Consider the following 25,505-nt stretch of genomic DNA (forward strand, 5'->3'; position numbering starts at 1 on the left):
GTGCCTTTGCACATACTGTTGTTGAGGTGGCCTTGGTTGAAACCCAGTGTTGAAACCACCATTTCCACGACCTAATCCGATCCCAGGTGGGTACCGCGCTCTATTGTTGTTCATCACCACCAAATTTCAAACCCACAAACAAGAGGGAAAAGAAAAAAGAAGAATTTTCACTACACGAAAAAAGAATTTACAAGAATCTGTGCTCTCTCTAAAACTACGAAGCTAGGGTTTTCTATCCTCTGGATCGCTGAGATATTGGATGCCGAACCCTTTACGGGTTTTTTTCTTTTCTAATGGAAATGAGGTTTCAATTCAAACCTAAACTAACAAAATCTGCGAAGAAAATCTGGAAGTTTTTTTTACTTTCAACGAATCATACAAGAAAGCGGACCCAACGAAAAAAAATTGGGTAGTTTAGGGTTTGGTTTCCGGTGGTTTGAGGAGGGGGAAATGGTTCTTTTTTCTTCGGTGGTGGTGTTGTTATTGTACACAGATCTAGTAAGCAGCGAAGAGTTGAAAGGTTTGATTTTGATTTTGAGTTTTGATCGGAGGAGAGAGATGATTTGTTGAAATGATGAAGAATTCGAAGAGAGAGAGAGAGAGAGAGAGAGAGAGAGAGAGAGAAAAAGTGTGTGATTTTCTTTTCTTTTTTTTTTTATTCGGCATTTGATAGGTTAGGGACTTAGGCTTCAAATGGGCTTTGGTCTTATTGATTGATTATCTTTTTTTGTCTTAATTAGTAAAATTTGAAAATAGTCTATTTTTAGAATTTATTTTGTTAAATAAGTTAAATAATGTAATAAATTAATATTTAACATCTCTACTAATAAGACAAAGATTAATAAATATATTTATAAAAATAAAAAAAAACTTATTTAAACATTCTTTTAATTTAATAAATATTTAACATAATGGTCTATCATTTGCATTTTTTTCCTTAAAAAAAGGTGTTTCTAAGGTAAGAATATATTACTGATTTGGAAAAGGAATAATAATAAATAATAAAAAATTTGGAAGTGAAATATTTGATATAAGAAATGTAGAAACAAGATACCATAGTGAATCATGCATATGGTGCTGATGAAAATTCACAAAGACCATAACTTGAGAGGGAAATGCTATTAGGGGTGGTATTGGGGCAGGTTTTTGCTCTACCTGAACTGCTTCGCAGTACAATAATCCGTATAGAATCCGTTTTATTTCAATCTGTGAATAGTAAAACGTTAAATCCTAACCGCACCCCTGTGGATATCCGTCTCGCCCCTACCCGTCCCTATAATTATTAAAATTTAATAAATAAAATTAAATTTTAAAATTTATACAACTATCATTACATACATAACATAAATTAAATAAAAATTTAAATATGATACAATATTATTAATCATTTACTAATTATTTTAAATACCCGCGGATTCGGGTGGTAGTGCCATCCCTAAATGTTATTGGTGAAGAATGAAGATTTTTTTTTAGTAAAGAAAAATTCCAACAAAAAAAAATTATTATGTGCAATGCACAAGTTCTTTATAAATTTAGTAAAAAAATTTACTCTTTATCCAATTTTACTTTTCACTTAACAAATTTTCAACTTGAAAATGCATAAGGTTGAATCCAAAACTATCTAACGAGACTGATATGCATAAACAGGTGTATATATATGTGCAATTCAAGATGTTATTTAACCCCTTCATTTCTACAATATTGACTAAGATGATAATTTAGACATAAAAACACATGATCATGACTCGATTCTTGCTTTAGCATCTACCATTTTCCACACCAATCTTGTCCTCAAAACCTGCCATGGACAAAGATTCTACCTCCTCCTTCATTCTCTCAATCTTTTCCTTCACTCCAGCAGCATCCAACGCAGCGAGGATTCGCTCTTTTATGCCGGCTTCCATCTTCTCAGCATCCTTAGAATCCAAGCCTTGTGCTATCATATTCTCCAGTTCCTTAATTTGATCCTTAAGGCCTTCTTCTGCATTCACCACCCTATCAATTTCACCAATGATCTCATTGTTCAACTCTACAATCTTCTGTTTTATATCTGCTGGTGGAGTTTCCACATTCTTCTTCATCACTCCAACAATTTCCAAGTTAGCTGATTTCAAAACCTCTTCCAACTCTCTCTGAACTTCCATTGCTTTCTCTACCAATTCATGATCCGGTATCCTTTCCTGAGCATCCATCAGGCTTGCAATCTTCGCCTTGGTATCGGCCGAGAGTTTCTCGTTGAGCTCTTTTCTTAGTTTCTCTTGTTTTACTTTCATCTCTATGAAACTATTTATAGTGTCTAGCTTCTTAAGCTTCTGTTTTAGTCCTAGATATGCTCCCGGCTGCGCCATCTTCATATTTATCTCTTCCATGATTCTGTCCACTTTTTCCTCCATGTTAGTACTAAGAGGTTGGTTTGAGTTCTTAGATAACTCCATTCTTACTGATTGAACTTTCTCTGCTAGCCCCATTGAAATGATTGCTTTGGTGATCTCCTCATCTACTTCTTTTACAAGCTTCTGAATCGATTCGTTCGTGATAGGATCAGTTGGTCCCTTTGATTCTAAAATTTGCTTTCTCAGAGTTTGGAGCTCTGACTCGATATCAGTAAGAGTGGACGAGTTTACATCGGACGGCTTCATGTTTCTCTTCCTCTCTGGCTCCACAGGTATGCCTTCTTGGAATCCTCCAATCGACCGGAACTTGAGCTGTCTATGGCGAAGCAACTCTTCTTCATTCATTTTGGTCAGCTCCTATTGCAAAAAATTTCAATGTTTGCATAATTGGTAGATAAGAATAACAAAAACAACCAAATCTTTTTCCACTAGATCAAATGAGCAAATACAAAGAAAGTGAATAATTTGAAAACAAACATGTCTTTGTCCTATGAAAAGATTTGCACATTTTTCTGTATATCTTGTTTTGAGACAGTTTTCATGCACAACCTTAATTCCACAAATTTTCTTGATGATTTCTTGATTTAGAAGAAAATGCAATCACATGTTCACAAAGATGAGATTATTTTTATTAATTACCTCCATGGCCTGAGTGAGTGTAAGCTGAATTTGCTGAGAAGTCCAAGTAGGATCAACATGTGCACCACCTAATGGTTCCTATATGAAGATCATAGTACTAACATCATTTCAAAACTCAAAACACAAAGAAGGTCATGAGACAAAATCTCTAGCAGGGATTTTCAATTTGCTTACAGGAATAACACCATCAGCAATTCCAAGTCTATAATGTTCTTGAGCTGTAATTCTTAGCTTTTCAGCAGCCTATACAAAACTAACTAAAGTCACTACAAAATTGCTCAGATATTCAAAGTAAGCCAAAAATCAGAACTGATTCAAATTCATTACCTTAGGAGCAGCTTTGGAAGATTTCCACAATATTGCAGCACAAGCTTCAGGGCTAGATGATAGAAGTTCATCAACAAACACTAGAAAATATTCAACATATATGTGATTTTTTTTTTCAAAAAAAAGGGGCGAGATTAATATAATTACCTTGCTACATAAAAGGCAGAATTCTCAAGCATGAACAATTTATTGGCACAAGCAATGGCAAGTGCCCCACCTGAACCACCTTCGCCGGTTACAACTGTTAGTATAGGTACCTTGAGACCAAACATTGTCCTCAAATTATGGGCTATTGCTTCACCCTGCACAAGCATATGTACATTATGTGAAGTAAATTAAACTATGTACTAATAATCTAATTCTCAAGGTTAATGGAAAAGAAAAAGAATGTGCACACACACACTTGACCAAGTTCCTCAGACTTTAGATCAGCATAGGCACCAGGAGTGTCCACAAATGTAATTATAGGGAATTTATGGTGATCTGCATATTTCATCATGCGCAAAGCTTTCCGGTAACTGTTTCAAAACAACAATCATGAAGGCTGATTAGTCTTCAAAACAAAGAGGATAGATTACACTGAACTTCCTGTGATTAAGCGATATTACTCAATATCCATTAATCTTGGAGGAGGTCATAAAACGACTTAAATTTTCATAAAACATCATTGTTTAAATTCTTTATTTTTATAACTATTTGGTGTAGAGTGTAATCAATTGAAAGATGAAGCATACCCATGAGGAGTTGGCATTGCAAAGTTTCGAGTAATATTTTCCTTTGTGTTCCTACCTTTCTGATGGCCTATGAACATGTAACTTTTACCATCCATAGTCCCTAAACCAGTCACAATAGCTGGATCATCGTAGCCTGCTCGATCGCCATGAAGCTCTACCCACTAAAAGGTTCCAAAATTAACATAGAAAATATAAGTGGGAAATTTTCTATAAAAAGTAAGAAAAGAAATTGAAAACAGAAACCAAACAAGCCTCTGATATACCTTCTCTGTGATGTTAAGTATATGATCAAGAACTGTTGGCCTATTTGGATGTCGCGCAATCATCAACCGTTGGAATGGTGTTAAGTGTGTGTATAGATCTTTCAAAGCCTGTTTTCAACTTAAAAGAAATTTGGAATTAGGACAATCTTGAAGTTGTGTCAATATATGAAATTCCTTGTGTTAGAAGTTTCACTACTAACAAACAACTTACAGAAAGATATTCTGCCGATAAGTTATTTATCGACAGATATACCGACGAAATTTGGCCATTGGTTTTGTCCCTAGTATAGTATGAGCTGCATAGTTTGTAGCACCAAGATCTATGCTAGGTCTGTCTTCAGTAACTTTAACTAAATTACCCATATCAATGAAAATTGACAAAGAAAGCTAAATACTCTGCTGAATAAGGTAATGTTTTTTATTGCATATATTATAAGTCCATGGTACCTTTGATGTTGGTTTCAGTTACTGCATTCCTCATAACATTCAATTTTAAATTGAAATCAATTGAAGCTGAAGAAATACAAGAAGGTACCAAAGTCATGATTAAACCCTAAGACATCTCATAACAAAACATGTTTCCATTTACCTGTTGATATTTGCTTTCCAGAGCCTCAATTTGATTGCTGAAGTCTAAGCCGGTGTCATCTGCCATATTACGTACCTGTCATGAAGATTCGACAAAGTTTTTAAGCGTAAACCTGCATGATACAAATAATTCATCAAATTATATTGCTTTACTAAAAATGAGATCTTCTTTCCTTAATTATTACCTCTATAATCTTTTTCTCTAGATCAACAAGTGGTTTCTCAAAATCAAGTGTGACAGGTTTAGGTTTCTCAGCCAGAGGCTTAAAGTGAGAAAGGTAAGTCAAGTATCCACTACTGATATTTGGATCCATCTTATCAGGCCATGGATAATCATGCTTCTTTCCCTTTCTAATCTTTGCAGCTACATTGAACCTTTGCCACTTACCATTGTTATTTGTATTAGTATTAGTATTATTCCTTGAACTAGTTAAATATTTTGGCCAAATGCAAATTGCCCTTGAACCTCCAAGAAAATCTTTTCCAACACATTGATTTGCTGACTCAATTCCATGTTCTTCAATAAGCAATCTTCCATCCATATAATAATTCCCTCTTGTGAGTGACATGGTATTCATCTTCAATAGCTCAGTTTCTTGTTCATATACAGGCACATGCAAACTAACATTGAAAAAAGAAAAATGAAAGCGAAAAAGAAATTAAAAAGGAAAAAATTAGAAAAAAAAAAGAGGAATGCAAATTATATTTTTCATTACACAAATGACTTCCTTTATACTATTTTTTCCCCTCAAGCTTTCTCAGTAGCAAAACAAGAAAATATGAAGTGTGCTTAGAGTACAATTATAGGCCAACTTCCATTATTTGTCTAAAGCTCTAAGCAACTAAAATAAATACAATGAAGCATGTGAATACCTTGGAAAATTTGAGTTATGAGAGAGATTCAAGAAGAGATGATATTAATTGATCACTGATGAATTGTGTTAGGATAAAAGAAACAGTGTGGATTCTGAATTTCTGATAGATGGTGGTGTTTCCAACTAGGTTGGATGGTTAGGGAGAAGAAAAAGGTTGTGATTGGAGAGTGCATTACACGTGTTGTGAAATTTTAAAATTACAAGTAAATCCTTACAATTGAGGATAGTGTACACATCATCACAAATATGGATAACTGATCACACCTATCACTCAACAAAGGGTCCCACTATCATGCACATGTGCTTTTTTTCATTTCTCAAATTTTATTTTCATCTCATTTCTCTTTTAAAAGTAGAGGTAAATATTAAATTAGTATCGCAAAATTCTGACGCTAATAAAATGGTACTTGATCTTTGTTATTGACAAAATGATCTCCAAAAAATTTTAAAATTTGATAAAAGTGACTAACTGCCAATTGAATTACCTGCAGTTAAAATTTAAAAGTGACGTGTCAGTTAATAATTATAATAATTACAAAATTTATTCACTTTTAATTTTTTAATTTTAAAAACACTCCAATTTCAATTTTTTTGAAACTCTAATCCTCTTTTTTTTTCCCTAAAACTCTTATCTCTTTTTCTAAATCACCATCATTTTCTAAAACCCTAATCTCCTTTTTTCTTCTTTTTTCTCTCAACGATGCCATTTTTGAGAATCAGGTAGTGATTAACAAGGCTATGGTTATAGTTGTGGTTGTGGTGGGGGTGGTGATAGCGACAGAAGAGGTGAAATCTGCTGTAGAGGTATCGCATGGAAGATCCCGTGTTCTTGAGACAATGGTTCAGTTTGTGATTGGGAAGGTGTGCGAAGAAGGAAAATGGACGACGGAGATTCGTGATCTAAGAAAAGGTGTTTGCATTTGGCTTGGAACCTTCAACGCCACCAAAGAAGCTGCCATGGCCTAGACAGAGAAGCTCATAAAATTCGCGAAAAAAAAGTTAAAGTAAACTTTTCCAACGAGGATGACGAGCACTTCATTCAACAACCTCGTAACATTATTCCAAACCTTCTTCCTCCTCCCATTTGAAGATCGAGTAATCATCCTCCTCTTTATCAATATGGTGATGCCAACAACAACATGAACAACCAGGTAACGACTCTGAACCTCAACTTAGAGTTTCGTTACGATCTGAATCATGGAGGAGCTATTGGTGTTGATGGTGCCATCAACGCAGATCCATTTGTGAGTTGTGTTGATGATAATTCTGAGTATGAGTTTGGTTCTGGTTTGTCATCGGAGGTGGCAGGTAGGTCAAGTGGTGATCAACAACATCAAGAGAAGAAGAAAAGCTACGAGGTGGAGAAGCTTTTGGAGGAGCTAATGGCATATGAGAAAAAAATGAGAAATAAAAAAGGAGTTGAGTCTTGAGAAGAAGGAATTGAGTATTAGAAAAGCATCTTTGGTTAGAAGAGTAAGAAGAAGAAAGAAGGTAAAGGCAGCAACCAATAAAAATGAAGAGGATTTAATTGGAAAAGAAAATTGGTGGATAATGATGAGGAAGGGGAAGAGATGAGAGTTTTAGAAGAAAGGGGATTAGAGTTTTTTAAAAAATTAAAATTTGGGTGTTTTTAAAATTATAAAAATTAAAAGTGAGTAAATTTTGTAATTATTATAATTGTTAACTGACATGTCACCTTTAAATCTTAACTCCAGGTAACTCAATTAACGGTTAGTCGTTTTCGTCAAATTTTAAAATCTTTCAAGAATCATTTTGTCAATAACAAAGATCAAATACCATTTTGTCAGCGTCAAAATCTTTCGAGTAACGATTTGATATTTACCTCTTTAAAAATATTATAGAATTATCAAAATTCATTATTTTTTTACTATTAGTTAATTATTAATATGAGTTTCAATATGTCAGTTTAATTATCAAAGTTTGATAATTTTCATTTTTTGCAAAGTAATTTTTATTTTTCGCAAACACCAAAACTTAAATTTTTTTTTTAAATTCACAATTGGCAAAAATTGAAACTTTTTTTAAAAGAGGGATGGTACCTGTTTTTCCAGGCATGATCGGAGCCAACTTATACTTTCTTTTTAAGAGAACAAGAAAGGGGATCATACTTGTTTTTTCAGGCATGTTCAAAGCCAACTTACTAGAATTTTATTTCTAAATGTCTTATTTCTAGATATTTTGTAATAATCTCTGTTACTAGTTACCACTTTTTCTCTCTTTCCACCACTCTCAATCCCAATTTTTCTTCTTTTGTATTCTGATACCTTTTCTTCCTCCGTAAATGGCAGCATAGTCATTTTTTGGCTGTTTTTTACGACACAACCATTCGCAATTAGAAGCGGCTAAAAAAACTGTTCTTTCCATCGGTGGTTTTCAATAAGTATATTTTCTTGTGTTCTCTTATTTAGATTCAATGAATCTTGTTTAAAATTGAGTTTAAAATATACTTAATTTATGAATACAATATTTTTTTACCTTAATATTATATTTAGATAATCAATAAAGATAATTAAGATGATACTAAACTATAAGCTTATAATCTCAATTTCTCAAACTAACATTTGTTTATAAAATCTTTTCATAGCATTTGTTTTACCTTGATTAGCTTTTTGAAACGTGTTATAGGTATAAAATCATGTTAATTCTTCTGGCTAGTAGAAACTTTGGCTTAGCACCACTATCCTGACACTAGACATTTTTAAGTAAAACAAAATTGTTTGTTTATTTTATTTATTGTCTTTAGATAAGTTTATAAACAAGAATGTTTACATTGTATAGTTTTGATATTATGTTATTGTATTATTTTAGTCCTACTTGAGAGGATGTTCTCAAGAAAATCAAAAAACTTTCAGGAAGAATTCTTGCTTACTAGGTCTCACAAACTCAAGCATTTTTCATGATGGAAAATTTCAAGGATACCTCTCAATCTTGTAATTAGAGTTTCGAAGGTCAGAATATATTTATTAAATGTATAACTTATATATTAATTAGAACAAGTAAATATCCTTACTTTGTGTCATTTATGATATCTATTTGAAAATATCTTTAATACTGATATAAAATCTAATTAATCTATTAGGACAAATATACTAAACTATTTCTAAAATTACCCCTAAAATAAATTTTATTTAGAATAACTGAATTAGCCAACAAAATGTATGTATGTATAATGTATGCAGATTACAGTGGCAACAATAAGCTTGCCAAGAAACAACATGTTTGGAGGTGAAAACCTTCCTGTCTTTTGGTATGTGCAGTGGCGGCCGCCGTGAGCAGTGAAATAGCCATTTTTTTTTGCTGCCTTCTACGACGCAACCATACGCAATTAGAAGGGGTTAAAAAAATTGCTCTCTCCATCGATGATTTCTATTAGATGTAATTTCTTGTATTGTTCTCTTATTTAGATTCAATGAAGCTGGTTTAGAATAGAATTTAGAATATACTTAATTTATGGATGCAATATTTTATTTATATTAATATAATATTTGACAATCAATAAAGTTAATTAAGATGATACTGAAATATAAACTTATAATCTACCTTGCTAAAACTAATCTTTGTTTATGAAATCATTTCACAGCATTTGTTTTATCCTGCTTAGCTTTTTGAAATGTGCTATAGGTATAAAATCATGTTAATTGTTCTGGTTAGTAGAAACAGTGGCTTAGCACCACTATCTTGATACTAAATGTTTTTAAGTAAAACAAGATTGTTTGTTTATTTTATTTATTACTTTTAATTTATTTTTTTTAACAAGAATGTTTACATTGCATAGTTTTATATTATGTTATTGTAATATTTTAGTCCTACCAGAGAGGATTTTCTCAAGAACGAATTCTTGCTTACCTCGTCTCACATACTAAAGCATTTTTCATGTTGAAAATTTTCAGGATTACCTCTCAATTTTGCAATTGGGTTTACGAAGGTAAGAATATATTCATTAAATGTATAACTTATATATTAATTAGAGCTAAGTAAATATCATTACTTTGTGTAATTTATTTTATCTATTTGAAAATATTTTTTATACTGATATAAAAGCTAACTAATCTATCAAGACAAATATACTAAATTATTTTCAGAACCACCCCTAAACACTGGCATCTATGGCCGCCGGGATCCACCTTGTCAACGCTATCCAAATAGCATGGCTAATACCAGGCTACGTGATCCTCGGAGTACTGGATAGATGTGCCGTTTCTAGCTCTGTTATCCATCCCATCCTCAGTTATTACAGCAATCGAGCAACCTGAAAACTTGGGTGGCACTGTCATTTCATCTTTGCGGGTGCCATTGTCGTCACTATAACTTTTTTGATAATTGGCTTCGCCGCAAACATCGGCTACGCCTTCGCAGACAACCTAGTCGGATGCCTTAGCCGTTTTTGGATCGGATTATGGATGTTGGAGAATTCGATTAACATTATCGATGCCGCTACAAAGACTTCCTTAATGACCTTGTCAGCTGTTACCTAAATTATTTCTTTATCAATGATAGGCTTACTATTATAATTATTTTTTAGTGAGAGTACATAAAGAGTACATAGTATATAAGGTGTAATAACTCAACAAATATTTTCTAAGAAAATTTTTCATTCTCTTCAAAAAAAATTTTCTAAGAGAATGTTGTAATAACTCAACAAATATTAACCTTCCTTTTGGAGCGGGTAACAAGCCTAAAATTATTGAAGTTCAAAAATTATGCTATTATCAACTGGATTTTCTCCAAACAAAATATAGACAAGGGACAATTACCTCCTTAACAATAAGATGGGGGATGAATCTAATTCTCTTTTGGAGTGTCCCCAAGAGAATTCAATTCCTGGACACGGTCTATTGGCTGATATATAGAAATGGGCGAGTCCTAAATCTAGTTTGTCATTATATTGCCAATTCATATCCACGATGGGTATTTAAAGAAAATAAACATCCAGCATTGTCTAGAGTATACCACTATGAAGAAAAAGACTATCCAGATCAATATTCTTCAAACAAAAGCATTGTAAAATTTTACAAATTGTATGCAATACTTAGATTTTCACCAAACCCAAACTGGAGAGCCAAACTCACTTCAGGGCTATTCATGAGTTATTCGAACAGCATTACAAAATTATGTTACCATCCATCAAGCTGACGAATAAGATTTGTGGAAGGACGACGGCACAAAACATCACGAACCATGACGAAAGGTTATTTGACTTATACGTGGAAGACATAGAAATTTAAAACATTCAAAAAAGGGGTTGATCTTCTCATAGCAAACTATTGTTAGAGAGAATTGGTAGTGGAACAGAAATTTTTTTTGAAGAGAATAAAAAATTTTCTTAAAAAATATTTGTTGAATTATTACATTTTATATACTATGTACTCTTTATGTACTCTCACTAAAAAATAATTACAATGGTAAGTCTATTATTGATAAAGAAATAATCTAGGCAGCACCAGCAGACACTACAAGAAAATAGAACATTTGTAACAAAAAATTTGTATCAAATTTAAAATTGTTACAAAAAAAATAGTATTTTGTAATAAACTCACCAGAGGTTATTGAGAACAATTCAACAATTTTGACTCTTCCAAGCCCTCCAAAGTACAATGTCCAAGCGGGTACAAGTGGTTTTGTTTGACTTATTTAAGCATCATATCTCGGATTCCATTTTTAAGATTGTCTCTGTGCAATAGGTTTTATAATCAGTTCACTTTTAATTAGAATTTTTAATTTTTTAAATTTTCATATTTTCTATTACTCTTAAGATTTTGTGAGAAAATAAAAATGATCTCTCCATGTATTAATTTATTAGGTTTTCTTTCAATACAGTTAGAATCCCTTTTAACCTTATCCGTTACGATAAGATTTTAAGTATAAATGCCGTTTATTTTGAATTTGGCATCCTCACTCACACTATATATTGTGATGGAAAAAAATTTGATAACAAAAAATTTTCAGTCATAATTAGCCAAAACTTTCTATAAAAATATATCAAAATTAAATTTTTAATTAAATATATTTATATTTGTATCACTTCTAGTTAAAATAGTTAGGGCTACACTTTTGTTAATTTGACTATATATATGGTTTATGTGAAATTAAGTTAAACTTTATATATAATTATATTATGTGATTATTTAGAAGAAGAGATAAACTTTGTTATGATGATTATATTATATGATAGGAAAAATTTTAAATATTTTTAAAATATATATGTATTAGCAATTTTAATCATTAATTTTAATTATAAAAAGTATACATTATTTATTAATTGACATTAACAATTAAAATTATATTAATATTTTAAAAATGTTTAAAAATTTTCTATACGAAAAATGTATAGGAATATAAAGTAAGGTGTTAATATGTGTATAAAATATTAATATTGGAAGGGTACTATTATTATTATTATTATTATTATTATTATTATTATTATTATTATTATTATTATTATGGTATAAATGTAGGATGATGGAAGCAACAAGAACTTTATAGTTTATAGGATGAGTAACACTAACAAAAGAGTAAAAGTAAACTTTGAAAAGCCCATTTCCATTCGGCAATTCCCATTCCCTTTCTCTCTCTCTCTCTTTCTCTTTATGTGACCCGCATCTTTTTCTAGCTAATTCTTTTTCTATATATATTTTAGTTTAACATTATGCGGTTGCATCTTCTTCTCCAAAATGCGCGCAGATTCTGTCTTATAGCTTCTCCATTTTCTTCTCCAAGGAAATGGAGGTTTTTTATCATACATCAACTTTAAGCACCGTGTGCTAAGTCCGCTACTTTGGTTTGGAAAGCTAATTGATTTAGTACGTTTAGCTTGGAACTATTAAACTTTACCTGATCACCTAAGAAAAAACCAGTCTTACCTTAAAATTTATTCTCTGATATCTATATCGCCTAATCCCACAAGCGGATTCAAGCTTTTTTTAAGAGTTTCTTTAAGTAATTACACAAGAGTTTAGCTTTAATAATGAAGAATAGTATAAGGGGATGCATATCATGCATCCTACTATGCGGGGCATTGGACGTGATACGTATAGTTCACTCCAATGGCAGAATTAAGGTGTTAATATGTGTATAAAATATTAATATTGGAAGGGTAGTACTATTATTATTATTATTATTACTATTAATATTGGTTTTCTTCAAATGCAGGCACATTTTTATTATTGGAAAAGAAGAGAGGTGAACTCAATCTTTTATGGATAAGAGGAGAACCAGAAATGCCTTGCCCTCATAACCAAGAGTCTCAACAATGAACGAAGTGATAATAGGGATAGTAGTATAGTGTACCATAGGTATTGGTTTAATAGGAGACTGATAGAAACTCTAGGAGATTATGTAAACATTTGGAACTGTCATAACAAAAATTTCAACCAAATCATGTTATTAGCATGTACTTTATAGTTATATCAACAGCTAAGACTTTAAGATACTATTACTTTTAAGTAGTCTTACTCAAGTTGTAAATATTGATTATTGATTTAGATGCTGATGTGAAAAATAAATTTTACCACTTTATTACCTAAACAAGGTCATGTGAAATTTATTTTTCACATCAGCATTTAATTTATTTTGTTTAAAATATATATTATATCACCACTTTTACTAAAACATCTTTTTAATTAAATAAAAATAAAAAATATCTTTTATTTAATTTTATAAAAAAGACTTAAACATCCTTATTCTATTTAATTAGATAAAAATACCTTTCTAAATCAATTGAATTTTAGAATTCATCCTATCCTAATTTTATATTTTTAAATAATTTAAACAACAAAACAAAAATATATCTAAAAAACAAAAAAAAATTGTTTGTGAAATCTGAGTTTCAGAGACCTCTTCATCTTCTCATGTTCTTCACTCCTCTTCATGTCTCTCTCCCCCTGGAGCTCGGTCTCTCTCATCTCTCTCACCGTGACGTCGCTGTTGCTATCTGTGTCGTCATCGTCTTGCACATAGTCGGACGCCTTTGTTGCGCTCTTCGTCGCCGGCGGCAGAAGCAGCAGGTCTTGGGGCTCGTCGTCTTCTTGCTTCGAGTCTTGCTGTCAGCCTCCTTCGTGCAATCAGAAGCTGCTTCATGATTTGGTGAGTTCTAACAAAGGTAGGATTTTATTGTTCTAAGTCAGTTGTAACTTGAAACCGTGACGCTGATGTTTTCTTCCCTTTTGATTTGTGGGGTTTGTTCAAAACGGCGTCTTTCACCATCCCTTGTCCCAAGTGTCTCTCTTTTTCACATTTGGAGTTAGTAGTCCTTTGGCAGTAATCATGGGAATTGGAATGTGTTGCTCCTAGCTTCTCATAGATGGCTACTTTTATGTGCTATACAGGGAAAAGGGGATGGAGAGGAGTTGAAAAGCACCGCAATTCATTGTCTGTGCCATCTTCGAGGTCAAGCTGTTGATGAATCAGCTCATCGGCAAGTGGATGAAATTCTGGCTGAGCTTATGTGGGTGAAGAAAAAGAGGTTATTTTTGGAGAAATATTCAGAAAAAATGCTTAAAAGCCCTTACCATTGGTGTAGGATTGGTCTTGTTTCAACAGGTATAGCAACTGCTCAAATAAAATAGTAAAAATCATCATAACAACTGCTCAAGTAAAATAGTAAAAAATCATCATAGTTTCCAGATTTTCATTGTATTCACACTGAAATTTGTGACAGATCACAGGACAACCAAATGTGCTTCAGTATGCTGGATCAATCCTTCAGGTATTATATAACACAAATTCATATGATCTATTTATTACCTGTCACTAGTGGAAGTTTGATGAAATTGTAACCGAATCCAATATGTAGAGTGCAGGATTCTCCACTGCATCTGATGCAACCTGAGTCTCTATTCTCCTTGGTTTTTTCAAGGTAGATTTCCCCCCGTTATGTTTGCAATATCTGAACAACAATGTTAGCAAGGAAACTTTTTGTGAGTTTTATTAGTAAGATGTGGGTGAATATTTTCCAAAAAATGCAAAATTGTTGGATTGGGCCAGAAGTTATTGTTCAAGCTATGTCAATTGTCATTTTTCCGTAACTCTTCTCTTGCTCTGTTACTGTGCAATGAGCCAACTGTATCTTCATGTTGTATCCATAAGTTTGTGTCTTAATGTTGCTTCTTTTGTTAAAACAGGAAAGAAATTTTTTTTAATAGATTTGAAGTTTTAATATATTAGAATTGTAGACTTTTGATTGGCACTCCCTTCAGTATTTTCTTTTTCAATTGATTGCATTTTGTCAAATGAGAGAGCCATGTTTGTCTATTCAAAAGCAGTTCATACTCTTTTGGAATCGGTTGTTGTTAAGAAGCAAATTCTTCTCATTTTCCCATCTATACAATGCAATGAGACACATTTTCAACAAGAGAAAAGGGAAAACAAAGAAAAATCATGTTACAACTTGTTCCCATTGTCCTTGTCCTTATTTTCACTGCTCTTGCTTTCCCTTTTCTATTTTCTTGACAAATTTAAGAGCATCATCTCCTATCCAGTCAGTTTAATATGTTCTGTTGACTTATTTGTTATGTTTGTGTTCTAGTTGATAAGCTCTAATATGATAATTACATCAATAGCTGATTCTACGACTTGAATCTGTAACCTTGAAGTCACATGAAGACAAATCAATCAAAACACATCATTAATTGTAAAGATTTTACTGTTACAACCTCTTAAAGGTGGATTCATATGAGCCACTCACAAAAAATCTGTGGTGTGATTGATATCATGTGATATTTGATGGTTGGTCCAAAGTCTATAAAGGGTTTGTGATATAAAGTTTAGCTTTAGATAAAGAGACTCCAATTCCACGTTCCAAAAAATAAAATGGAAACTCATTTTTCTCATCACAAATTTTGTAGGTCAATACCAAAGATTGTGACACTATTGTAATTGGAACACAATTAGGTCTCTTGGGGTGTTTGAGTCCTGTCTCAACTTTTGCAACTGCGTTCAATGCAATGAGAGAAAGCATGGTTGGTTCACTTGAATTTTGCTACAATCTACACCTTCACTTCCACAAGCCCAATTCAGCGCTGCCTGCAACTCAACGTCGCTGCTTTGCGGATCAGCTATGCACCATTGCTCATATTCAGCAAACACCCTTTTTTCTTTTCTTGCCCCTTAGTGGTGAATTTCAAATTCTGTTAGTGGTCATGTTCTGCTGTATCTGATACATCTTGATTTTAGATCCATTTCTGGCATTTGGAGAGCCATGAAACAAGCATCAAAATTGTGCAGAGGCTTAAGCATCTATAGAGCAGTCCTGCCACCCTCAACAAAGGTAACTGTTGCCCCAACTCACTATGGTGTATTTGCTTATAAGTAACAAGGTGATTTATATTTGTAAAATAATCCCAAACTCACAACATCTAAATACATATTCGTTAATGATCTGGTTCCATATTAGTAGCATTAGTAAGTATAATGGCTTCCACAAAATATTCAATATTCACTGACAAAATGAAATAGCATAGACAAATGTCAAAGCTTTCACAAACTATAGAATATTAAGTATTTTTTCAATTTTTTTGGTTTTTGGTTTATTCGATTTTCGGTTTTTTCGGTTTGATCGATCGGTTTTATTCGGTCCGGATCGGTTTTGAACACTCTAATTACAATACAACACACTGTGGGGAAAGGAATGTAAATGGCGCCAAAATCAAACAACGTTGTCCCGGGAAGAGTCACTTTTCTCTCCATTTTTTTGGGCTTATGATTGTCTATTTTGGCCTGCGTCAGAATTCATTATGGGCCAGTTGATTTGGGTTTCTAGTCCATGACCAAAAACTTGTAGTTATAGTTTTTTATTTTAAAAAATAAATTGTAATTCCTTTTTCTAGAAAAAAACAATAACAATAATTACTCAATATCTAATTGAATCTATTTACAAACTTTATAAGTTAAAGTTGCTAATCGAGAATTTAATTAAACTATAGATACCTAAAATTAATTATTTATGTTTAATTCGATGAAAAATTTGAGTGATACCGTGTTATTGGCATTCACCTCTGAAATCAATAATCAATATTTACAACTTGAGTAAGACTACTTCATCACAGAATACACTTGAAAAATGAAATTTATCCAACTTCAATTTCAATTTCAGCTATAAGTAACATAACTATAGTCTTTCATCTTCATACAACAATTTTCGTTTTTGTTTTCTTTTTCTTTTTCTTTTTCTTTTTTCCCTTGTCACCATCCTCTGCGGGCCCCTTCATTTAGAGTTGACTGTGATGTCTCTTGCCTTATTGCCATTTGCTTGACAAAGACATCATTTTTGGCCACACCCTCATATAAGCAAACTTGCAGAAGATAATTACAAAAGAACACTATATTTCCTAAGGTAAAAAACAATTGCCAAAGAGGAAGCTCTTAAATCTTCTTACTTCTTATCTCATACCATCTTCTATCTAAGAAAAAAATAAAATAAAAAATCTAATCTAATAAAAGTAATAGTATCTTAAAGTCTTAGCTGTTGATATAACTATAAAGTACATGCTAATAACTTGATTTGGTTGAAATTTTTGTTATGACAGTTCCAAATGTTTACATAATCTCCTAGAGTTTCTATCAGTCTCCTATTAAACCAATAGCTATGGTACACTATACTACTATCCCTATTATCACTTCGTTCATTGTTGAGACTCTTGATTATGAGGGCAAGGCATTTCTGGTTCTCCTCTTATCCATAAAAGATTGAGTTCACCTCTCTTCTTTTCCAATAACAAAAATGTGCCTGCATTTGAAGAAAACCAAGGTTTTAAAAACAATACAAGTTTTTGTAAATCACGATGACAACTCGTAGTAAGAAACATGCATAAAGTTTAACATTAGTTCTCAAAGGTGCCTTTGGCAGCCATCCGAACATGTTGAAATAATAATTGTACTAACCAAGAGTAAACGGGACGATATAAAGCAATGCTGGTTGACCATGCCCATCCATCAAGTTCAAAGCAACATATGTTAGAAGGAGACCTGCAGATCAAAGTTCAAGAGAATGATGTAAAGACACCAAGCAAACAGTGATCTCAATTCTCATCTACATCCTAATTCTGGTCCGAAAGTGAGCCGGCTCAATTTTGTAACAAAGTAAATAAAGTCCAAAAGTTTTTATGGAAAATTACCCTTTGACACATCCTACCAACTAAAGTCATACCAAGAATCAAACATAGAAATAGCATACCTAAACCGTAAGCACTCATTGCCCACACGAAGTATCCAGACCGAAGGTTCCTCTTTGCCAACCAATCATACCTGTAAATTTATCGGTACAATAATTAAGTCCAGGAACCATTAAAATGAGACAAGGGATTCTTTTCATTTATGTAGTGATTAAAGTGTTTAAACTAGGGAAGACGAATATATATGACTTTTGTTTCGACCTTAGTGAAAATGCGACTAGAAGCCCCGATAAGATTATGTCCCCAAAACCAATTATGCTAAGCAGCATGGAGATACCATCTTCTCCACTCCTATTGCCTCGAGCTACCTGTACAGAAGTGAAAATGTTTCATTAATTCAAGTGGAAGAAATGCATCATGTTTATGAGACCAAAATCGAGCTTAGTAGAGAATGAAACAGAAGGGAACACTCACCACTATCATTACGCTCTCATGGAACCACCACTTAGAGACAAATACCCAGAAGATGCCATATAGAAAAGCGCAACTAAGAAGAACAGTTTCTATTGTTCTTCTATCAGTTCATCTCTATTCTCTGAGATGGTGTCGAGGTGAGGCCTCCAGAGAGTAAGACGGCTGCTGGTGCTTGTGTGAGTGGAGGTGGAGACCTGCTGATCTACTGCTGTAGCGTGTTGATTGGGAGGGGGAGGGAAAGGGAGGGGAACGAGGAAGTAGATGTTGCCGCGATAGAGGTCAGCGTGGGGAGGAATGATGAGAAGGTTGGAGGGAGAATATTTCTTGAGGATATGGTTAGGATGAGCTCTCATGACGTCAGCAGCGTTGATGGTGCGAGTAGTGAGATCGTCAATTCTGCCATTGGAGTGAACTATACGTATCACGTCCAATGCCCCGCATGGTAGGATGCATGATATGCATCCCCTTATGCTATTCTTCATTATTAAAGCTAAACTCTTGTGTAATTAATTAAAGAAACTCTTAAAAAAGGCTTGAATCCGCTTGTGGGATTAGGCGATATAGATATCAGAGAATAAATTTTAAGGTAAGACTGGTTTTTTCTTAGCTGATTGGGTAAAGTTTAATAGTTCCAAGCTAAAAGTACTAAATTAATTAGCTTTCCAAACCAAAGTAGCGGACTTAGCACACGGTGCTTAAAGTTGACGTATGATAAAAAATACCTCCATTTCCTTGGAGAAGAAGATGGGGAAGCTATAAGAGAGAATCTGCGCGCATTTTAGAGAAGAAGATGCAACCGCATAATGTTAAATCAAAAAATATATATAGAAAAAGAGTTAGCTAGAAAAAGATGCGGGTCACATAAAGAGAAAGAGAGAGAGAATAAAAGGGAATGGGAATGGTCGAATGGGAATGAATTTTTCAAAGTTTTACTTTTACTCTTTTGTTAGTGTTACTCATCCTATAAACTATAAAGTTCTTGTTGCTTCCATCACCCCACATTTACGCCATAATAATAATAATAATAATAATAATAATAATAATAATAATAATAGTACTACCCTTCCAATATTAATATTTTATACACATATTAACACCTTAATTCTGCCATTGGAGTGAACTATACGTATCACGTCCAATGCCCTGCATAGTAGGATGCATGATATGCATCCCCTTATACTATTCTTCATTATTAAAGCTAAACTCTTGTGTAATTACTTAAAGAAACTCTTAAAAAAAGCTTGAATCCGCTTGTGGGATTAGGTGATATAGATATCAGAGAATAAATTTTAAGGTAAGACTGGTTTTTTCTTAGGTGATCAGGTAAAGTTTAATAGTTCCAAGCTAAACGTACTAAATCAATTAGCTTTCCAAACCAAAGTAGCGGACTTAGCACACGGTGCTTAAAGTTGACGTATGATAAAAAAACCTCCATTTTCTTGGAGAAGAAGATGGGGAAGCTATAAGACAGAATTTGCGCGCATTTTGGAGAAGAAGAAGCAACCGCATAATGTTAAACTAAAATATATATAGAAAAAGAATTAGCCAGAAAAAGATTCGGGTCACATAAAGAGAAAGAGAGAGAGAGAAAGGGAATGGGAATGGCCGAATGAAAATGAGCTTTTCAAAGTTTTACTTTTATTCTTTTGTTAATGTTACTCATCCTATAAACTATAAAATTCTTGTTGCTTCCATCACCCCACATTTACACCATAATAATAATAATAATAATAATAATAATAATAATAATAATACCCTTCCAATATTAATATTTTATACACATATTAACACCTTACGTTATATTCCTATACATTTTTCGTATAGAAAATTTTTAAACATTTTTAAAATATTAATATAATTTTAATTGTTAATGTCAATTAATAAATAATGTATACTTTTTATAATTAAAATTAATGGTTAAAATTGCTAATACATATATATTTTAAAAATATTTAAAATTTTTCCTATCATATAATATAATCATCATAACAAAGTTTATCTCTTCTTCTAAATAATCACATAATATAATTATATATAAAGTTTAACTTAATTTCACATAAACCATATATATAGTCAAATTAACAAAAGTGTAGCCCTAACTATTTTAACTAGAAGTGATACAAATATAAATATATATAATTAAAAATTTAATTTTGATATATTTTTATGGAAAGTTTTGGCTAATTATAACTGAAAATTTTTTGTTACCAAATTTTTTTCCATCACAATATATAGTGTGAGTGAGGATGCCAAATTCAAAATAAACGGTATTTATACTTAAAATCTTATCGTAACGGATAAGGTTAAAAGGGATTCTAACTGTATTGAAAGAAAACCTAATAAATTAATACATGGAGAGATCATTTTTATTTTCTCACAAAATCTTAAAAGTAATAGAAAATATGAAAATTTAAAAAATTAAAAACTCTAATTAAAAGTGAACTGATTATAAAACCTATTGCACAGAGACAATCTTAAAAATGGAATCCGAGATATGATGTTTAAATAAGTCAAACAAAACCACTTGTGCCCGCTTAGACATTGTACTTTGGAGGACTTGGAAGAGTCAAAATTGTTGAATTGTCCTCAATAACCTCTGGTGAGTGGTGACATATTCCTTCTCTCATGTTAAGATAAAGGAACCTTAATTATTTTCCCTCATAAGCCAATGGTCAACGGAAAAAAATAAATTGAAAACTAATTATCTTGAAAACCTATAACCTCTTGATTTTTTTCTGATAGTATTGAACCCTGCTTGATTTTGTTTCAGTCTATGTATTGGGCTAGTCTAAGTGCTATTACTAATTTTCGCATTAGTATACTTTTCGTTTTATTTTCTTCGTATTAAATGTTGTCAGCAAACAGAGACAAAACTAGCATGAGTATGGGCAATAAGAGAAAAAGAAAAAAGAAAAGGAAAAAGGTTGTTGTGTCATAGAATTCTCCTTTTATTTGCACTAGTGGAATTACTTGGTAACTGTAGAGCTATCCTTAATCTGAGATGCTATGCTTCAGATATTTTCAATTAGAAACTAATCTGATCTAGGTTTTCCTCCCTCTTTCTTGTACTGATTACTTTTTTATAATAGGTGTTTGGCTCTTGGTACAAAGCATATGGTTAATATGGAAGATAAATGCAAGTGAGTTTTAGAATAAAAAATGTAGGGAGAGAAAAAATATATATATAAGGAGAAAAGAAGAAAGCGTGTGTATTGTGGGTAGGAAAGGGAAGGATGTGGATAATGAAGAAGAACATAAGGGGATGCATATCATGCATCTTGCCATGCGGGGCACTAGACGTGATACGAATAGTTCACTCTAATGCCAGAGTTGAAGAGATCACCACTTGCACCATCAAGGCTGCTGACGTCATGAGAGCCCATCCTAACCATGTCCTCAAGAACCTTTCTTCCCCCAATCTCCTCATCGTTTCTCCCCACGCTGACCTCCGTCGCGGCAATATCTACTTCCTCGTTCCCATCCCTCCCCCTCCCAACCAACACGCTGCAGCAACATATCAGAAGCTCTCCACCCCCACTCACACAAGTACTAGCAGACCCTGGCGTCTTATTCTCTAGAAACCTCACCTCGACACTATCTCTGAGTCGCCGCTGCCATCCTCTCATAGAATTTTTGGTCTTGCTTTGTATTGTATAATATTCATTATATAGAAATAGTATTGTATTTATTTTGGTCTTATTTTGTTACTTTAATGATAGATTTTTTGGGCGTTGAACTTTTGCATGCACAAGTTAAGGTTAAATTCAAAGTCAAAATATTAGCCACCGGAATGAGTAGTCAAAGATTTATTTGAGAGTCCATTGTGTTGAGGCAAACTTGATCCATTTAAATTACATGTGCCAGTTTCTTGAAAATTTGTTTCCTTAATATTGTTATTCATCTTATTTGCCAGATTCAGCTGCATGCATGGCGACACCTAAATTCAGCACAGACTTTGTTTTATGTTTATTCTTGTTATGTGTTCATGCAACATTAGTCTTTGCTTCAACCTCAAATGTATGACACTTTTCCCTATCTCTCTCTCATACTCTTTTTTTTTTAATAAACTGTTTTTATCACCAATTTTCTCTTTCAAGCTTAGTTATATTTTAAAAGTTGTTGAAATAGAGTTTTTATTTTACAAATTGAAAAAGTATAAGAACCAATTTTTAAGTAGTTAATAATAGTAATTTTTTTAATTATTTTTTTAATTTTTATTTTTGGAGAATTGGTAATTTAAAATTAAAATTTACGGTATATAATTTAAGAATTTAAAATTTAAAATTAAAAAAATTAACTGGTATTGGTGGAAAAATATTGACTTCTTAACTCTTACAAATTAGAAAATAAAATTTTCACATTAATTTTTCTTGATTTAAAATTTTAAATACCGTTTTTTTTTTAAATACCTCTATACTATTCTATTACTATATTTTGGTAGAGTACGGAAACAAAGAAAGAAAAAGCCAACAGCAAAGCTCCATCCTGCAGAAAGTTGGGTACCACTTCAGAGGGGTATGAGAAGTTTTCATTTAATTTTCAAGATTTTCAAGTTAATGAGAAGTTAACAATAAGGAGGGCTTTGATTAACCAGTGTTTTTTCCTCTTCCTCCTAATCTATGTCAATAATTTTAACAGTTATATATGAAGATCAATCAGTTATCTATGAAGATCAATTTATTTTGAATATCATAAATAATGTTTACTTGTGACACCAATAAAATTCAAGAACAAATAAGAAAATATGTCTGTATATGTCCTTGTCTGTGGACATATCAATTAATGTATGTCAAGAACTAACGTGCTTCCAACAACTATCAATATTGAGTTATTCCTTGATTTCCTTAATTAGTATAGAAGTGCAAGGAAAAACATTTTTTCTCCATGTTTTATTATCTTTTATAGATTCATTAAGCGTGATATTAGAGAAAAATATTAAGTGATCAATATTTTAATTTTTTCTTGATTTGTCTTGTATTTGAAATTAGTACTAAGCAACTAAGCACAATTATGTATGACAAATGCAGTTGAATGAAAACTACATGATGGACAACTAAAAGTTTAACCTTTCTTAAGTGAAACATTATTTTTTCTTTGATGGATGCCATTCGATCAATAGAGTAAACTAAAGTACCAATGTTTGATCTGATTTAGCTAAGCACAAGTTTAATGTTTTATCCAGGTCTCATAAAGATGAGGAATAAAAATAGATTCATGATGGTAAAACTTAATTCATGATGTTTTTTATTATTAATTTTACATAAAAATAATTACAAATGGGTTTTTATTAAAAAATATCATGATAATAAAAAATAAGAAACTGATATTGTATCTATTTTGATTGAATGTCAAAAATAAACAAAGTTGTTTCACTAGTGTTGAATGTGGTATTGAAGTGTTAGTTCATCATTTTAGTCACTGTCAATAAGGTATTACAGGGGGTATATACAAGCATGACTGCATGACAAAAGCTTGTCTGTTTAATTTGGGTCATTAAATAAGTGGAGGGAAATTGTACCTAGAAGAAGCACTTTAACACTATGTTAGGTCCCTCCCCCTCAATGTCTAACTTAATAACACAAGTGTTGATCCACCATGTTTGAGTGATTAATTTTTGGGTTAATTATTCTGTTAATTTTTATAATTTTATCAAATTTATAATTAAATTTTTATATATATTTTTTTCAATTAATTTTTTATACTCTTTTCAGTTTTATAATTAGGTCATTCTTAATATAAAAAATATTAAAATTAATTGAATATTTTTTTGTAAATTAAAGGTATTTATAATTAAAAATTTAATTAAATTTTTAACCGTATATTTTTTTAGAAAAAATATTTTGTTAATTTAATTTTTTGACAAAATTAAAAAATATAAAAATTTAATTAAAAATTTAATATAATTATAAAGACTAATAGAATAATTAATTCTTAACTTTTTTTTAAATATATCCATGAATATCATATGTTGATATCTACTAAAATCTAAAACTATTTTATATTATCAATAAATCACATTAAAAATTTTGAATAACCTTTACATAATAAAATTGAAAATAACTATAACAACTAATATGGTAGTATATAAATAAATTATACCGTGAAAGTTTTATTCCATAAAGTATTTAAACTAAAGCACGTTTATAAAATTTTTTCTATCTACTTTGATTTCTTCCTTTCCAATGGAAAATGAGTCAAATGAGTGAAATGACTAGTGCAAATGGGAGGCTGGATTACAAAACCGTACAACAGCGTGATGTATCTTTGAATCGATAAAATAATGTACGACTTGTTCCTTTTTCATTTGGGGCCACTCTGAAAATAATTAAAAGATAAATTAAGTTAGATATTGTTACTTTTTGTTATTTGTATAAAAAGACTTAAAACTTAAGAGTTACATAGAGATATTTCGTACTCACTAGGAGACAAACAATAATATTTTAGGATCATGTTATGTAGGCATAGAATGATAGAAAGATTGCACACAAATTGGTTATTTATATGTGAATACAAAATAATTTATATAATTATATTTATAATAAAATATTGCAATAATTGAGTTTTTGTGTTGATAAAATATTTAATTATTTTACTTTAAAAAGTTTATTTATTCTGCTATGAAAATTTTGATTATTTTAAAGATTTAACTAAAATATATTTTTAAAGAGAAATGTTATTTGTACACTAAAATCAGTTATTAAAATTAGTCATCAATGTATTTGTGTATAAATATATTTGTGATTTAATTTATTTTTAATATGTATTTATATTCTAACATGTATTTTATATTGATAACTGACTTTAGTGGCTGATTTTGGTATATACGTAACATAACCCAAAAAATTTCATGTTAAACTAAGTAACAAAACCATATATGTTATGAGTAATTAATTCATTTTATATGCTATTAGTCATTGGCTCATTGTAATTTCGTTATTGATACATTTTTTATAATAGACGCTAAAAAAAAAATATTTTTACTCTAATTTTTTATAAAGTAACTCTAAATATAATTTCTTTGCTTTGTATATTTTTATGAATTTATAGAAAAAAATAATATTATTAAAATAGCAGTGACATTATT

The 25,505-nt window shown here is 31.5% G+C and overlaps 3 protein-coding genes and 1 pseudogene across 3 annotated transcripts in view; 1 reads left to right on the forward strand and 3 right to left on the reverse strand.

Annotated features, from left to right (window-relative positions):
- The window catches only part of LOC107485674 (DEAD-box ATP-dependent RNA helicase 8), a gene marked incomplete in the record, with an annotated part of 5,510 nt that extends 4,862 nt beyond the window's left edge, over positions 1-648 (reverse strand). Inside the window, 1 exon segment of the mRNA XM_016106203.3 lies at positions 1-648. Coding sequence (XP_015961689.1) covers positions 1-114 — 114 coding nt within the window.
- A 1,006-nt stretch (positions 649-1,654) lies between these two features.
- On the reverse strand, positions 1,655-5,965 carry LOC107485673 (acetyl-coenzyme A carboxylase carboxyl transferase subunit alpha, chloroplastic-like). The gene is made up of 11 exons (XM_016106201.3): positions 5,818-5,965; positions 5,130-5,565; positions 4,946-5,020; positions 4,357-4,464; positions 4,094-4,254; positions 3,763-3,877; positions 3,507-3,661; positions 3,360-3,411; positions 3,207-3,275; positions 3,033-3,110; positions 1,655-2,750 (listed from the first exon to the last, which is right to left on the reverse strand). Exons 2-11 carry the CDS (start codon positions 5,520-5,522, stop codon positions 1,758-1,760), a joined length of 2,199 nt encoding a protein of 732 aa, XP_015961687.1. The 5' UTR covers positions 5,523-5,565; positions 5,818-5,965; the 3' UTR covers positions 1,655-1,757.
- Positions 5,966-6,557: 592 nt separating this feature from the next.
- Positions 6,558-7,259, forward strand: LOC107485645 (ethylene-responsive transcription factor ERF113-like; annotated as a pseudogene).
- A 10,199-nt stretch (positions 7,260-17,458) lies between these two features.
- On the reverse strand, positions 17,459-18,903 carry LOC107485644 (signal peptide peptidase-like 2). Its single transcript, XM_021141657.2, has 6 exons — positions 18,582-18,903; positions 18,422-18,510; positions 18,209-18,315; positions 18,010-18,080; positions 17,718-17,801; positions 17,459-17,562 (listed from the first exon to the last, which is right to left on the reverse strand). The coding sequence occupies exons 1-6, from the start codon at positions 18,901-18,903 to the stop codon at positions 17,459-17,461; spliced, it is 777 nt and encodes a 258-aa protein (XP_020997316.2).
- Positions 18,904-25,505: the final 6,602 nt, after the last annotated feature.

Source organism: Arachis duranensis, chromosome 4, assembly GCF_000817695.3.
Source record: "Arachis duranensis cultivar V14167 chromosome 4, aradu.V14167.gnm2.J7QH, whole genome shotgun sequence".
Lineage (NCBI taxonomy): Eukaryota > Viridiplantae > Streptophyta > Magnoliopsida > Fabales > Fabaceae > Arachis > Arachis duranensis.

Excerpts from the sequence above, each read along its gene's own strand:
- LOC107485673 (XM_016106201.3), bottom strand. The coding sequence starts at position 5,522 with ATGAATACCATGTCACTCACAAGAGGGAATTATTATATGGATGGAAGA. Across the intron at positions 3,878-4,093 it reads GCAATGCCAACTCCTCATGG|TTACCGGAAAGCTTTGCGCA; the intron begins GTATGCTTCATC and ends GTTTTGAAACAG. Across the intron at positions 2,751-3,032 it reads CACTCACTCAGGCCATGGAG|GAGCTGACCAAAATGAATGA; the intron begins GTAATTAATAAA and ends TTTTTGCAATAG.
- LOC107485644 (XM_021141657.2), bottom strand. The coding sequence starts at position 18,903 with ATGAAGAATAGCATAAGGGGATGCATATCATGCATCCTACCATGCGGG. Across the intron at positions 18,316-18,421 it reads ATGAGAGCGTAATGATAGTG|GTAGCTCGAGGCAATAGGAG; the intron begins GTGAGTGTTCCC and ends ACTTCTGTACAG. Across the intron at positions 17,802-18,009 it reads AATGAGTGCTTACGGTTTAG|GTCTCCTTCTAACATATGTT; the intron begins GTATGCTATTTC and ends TTTGATCTGCAG.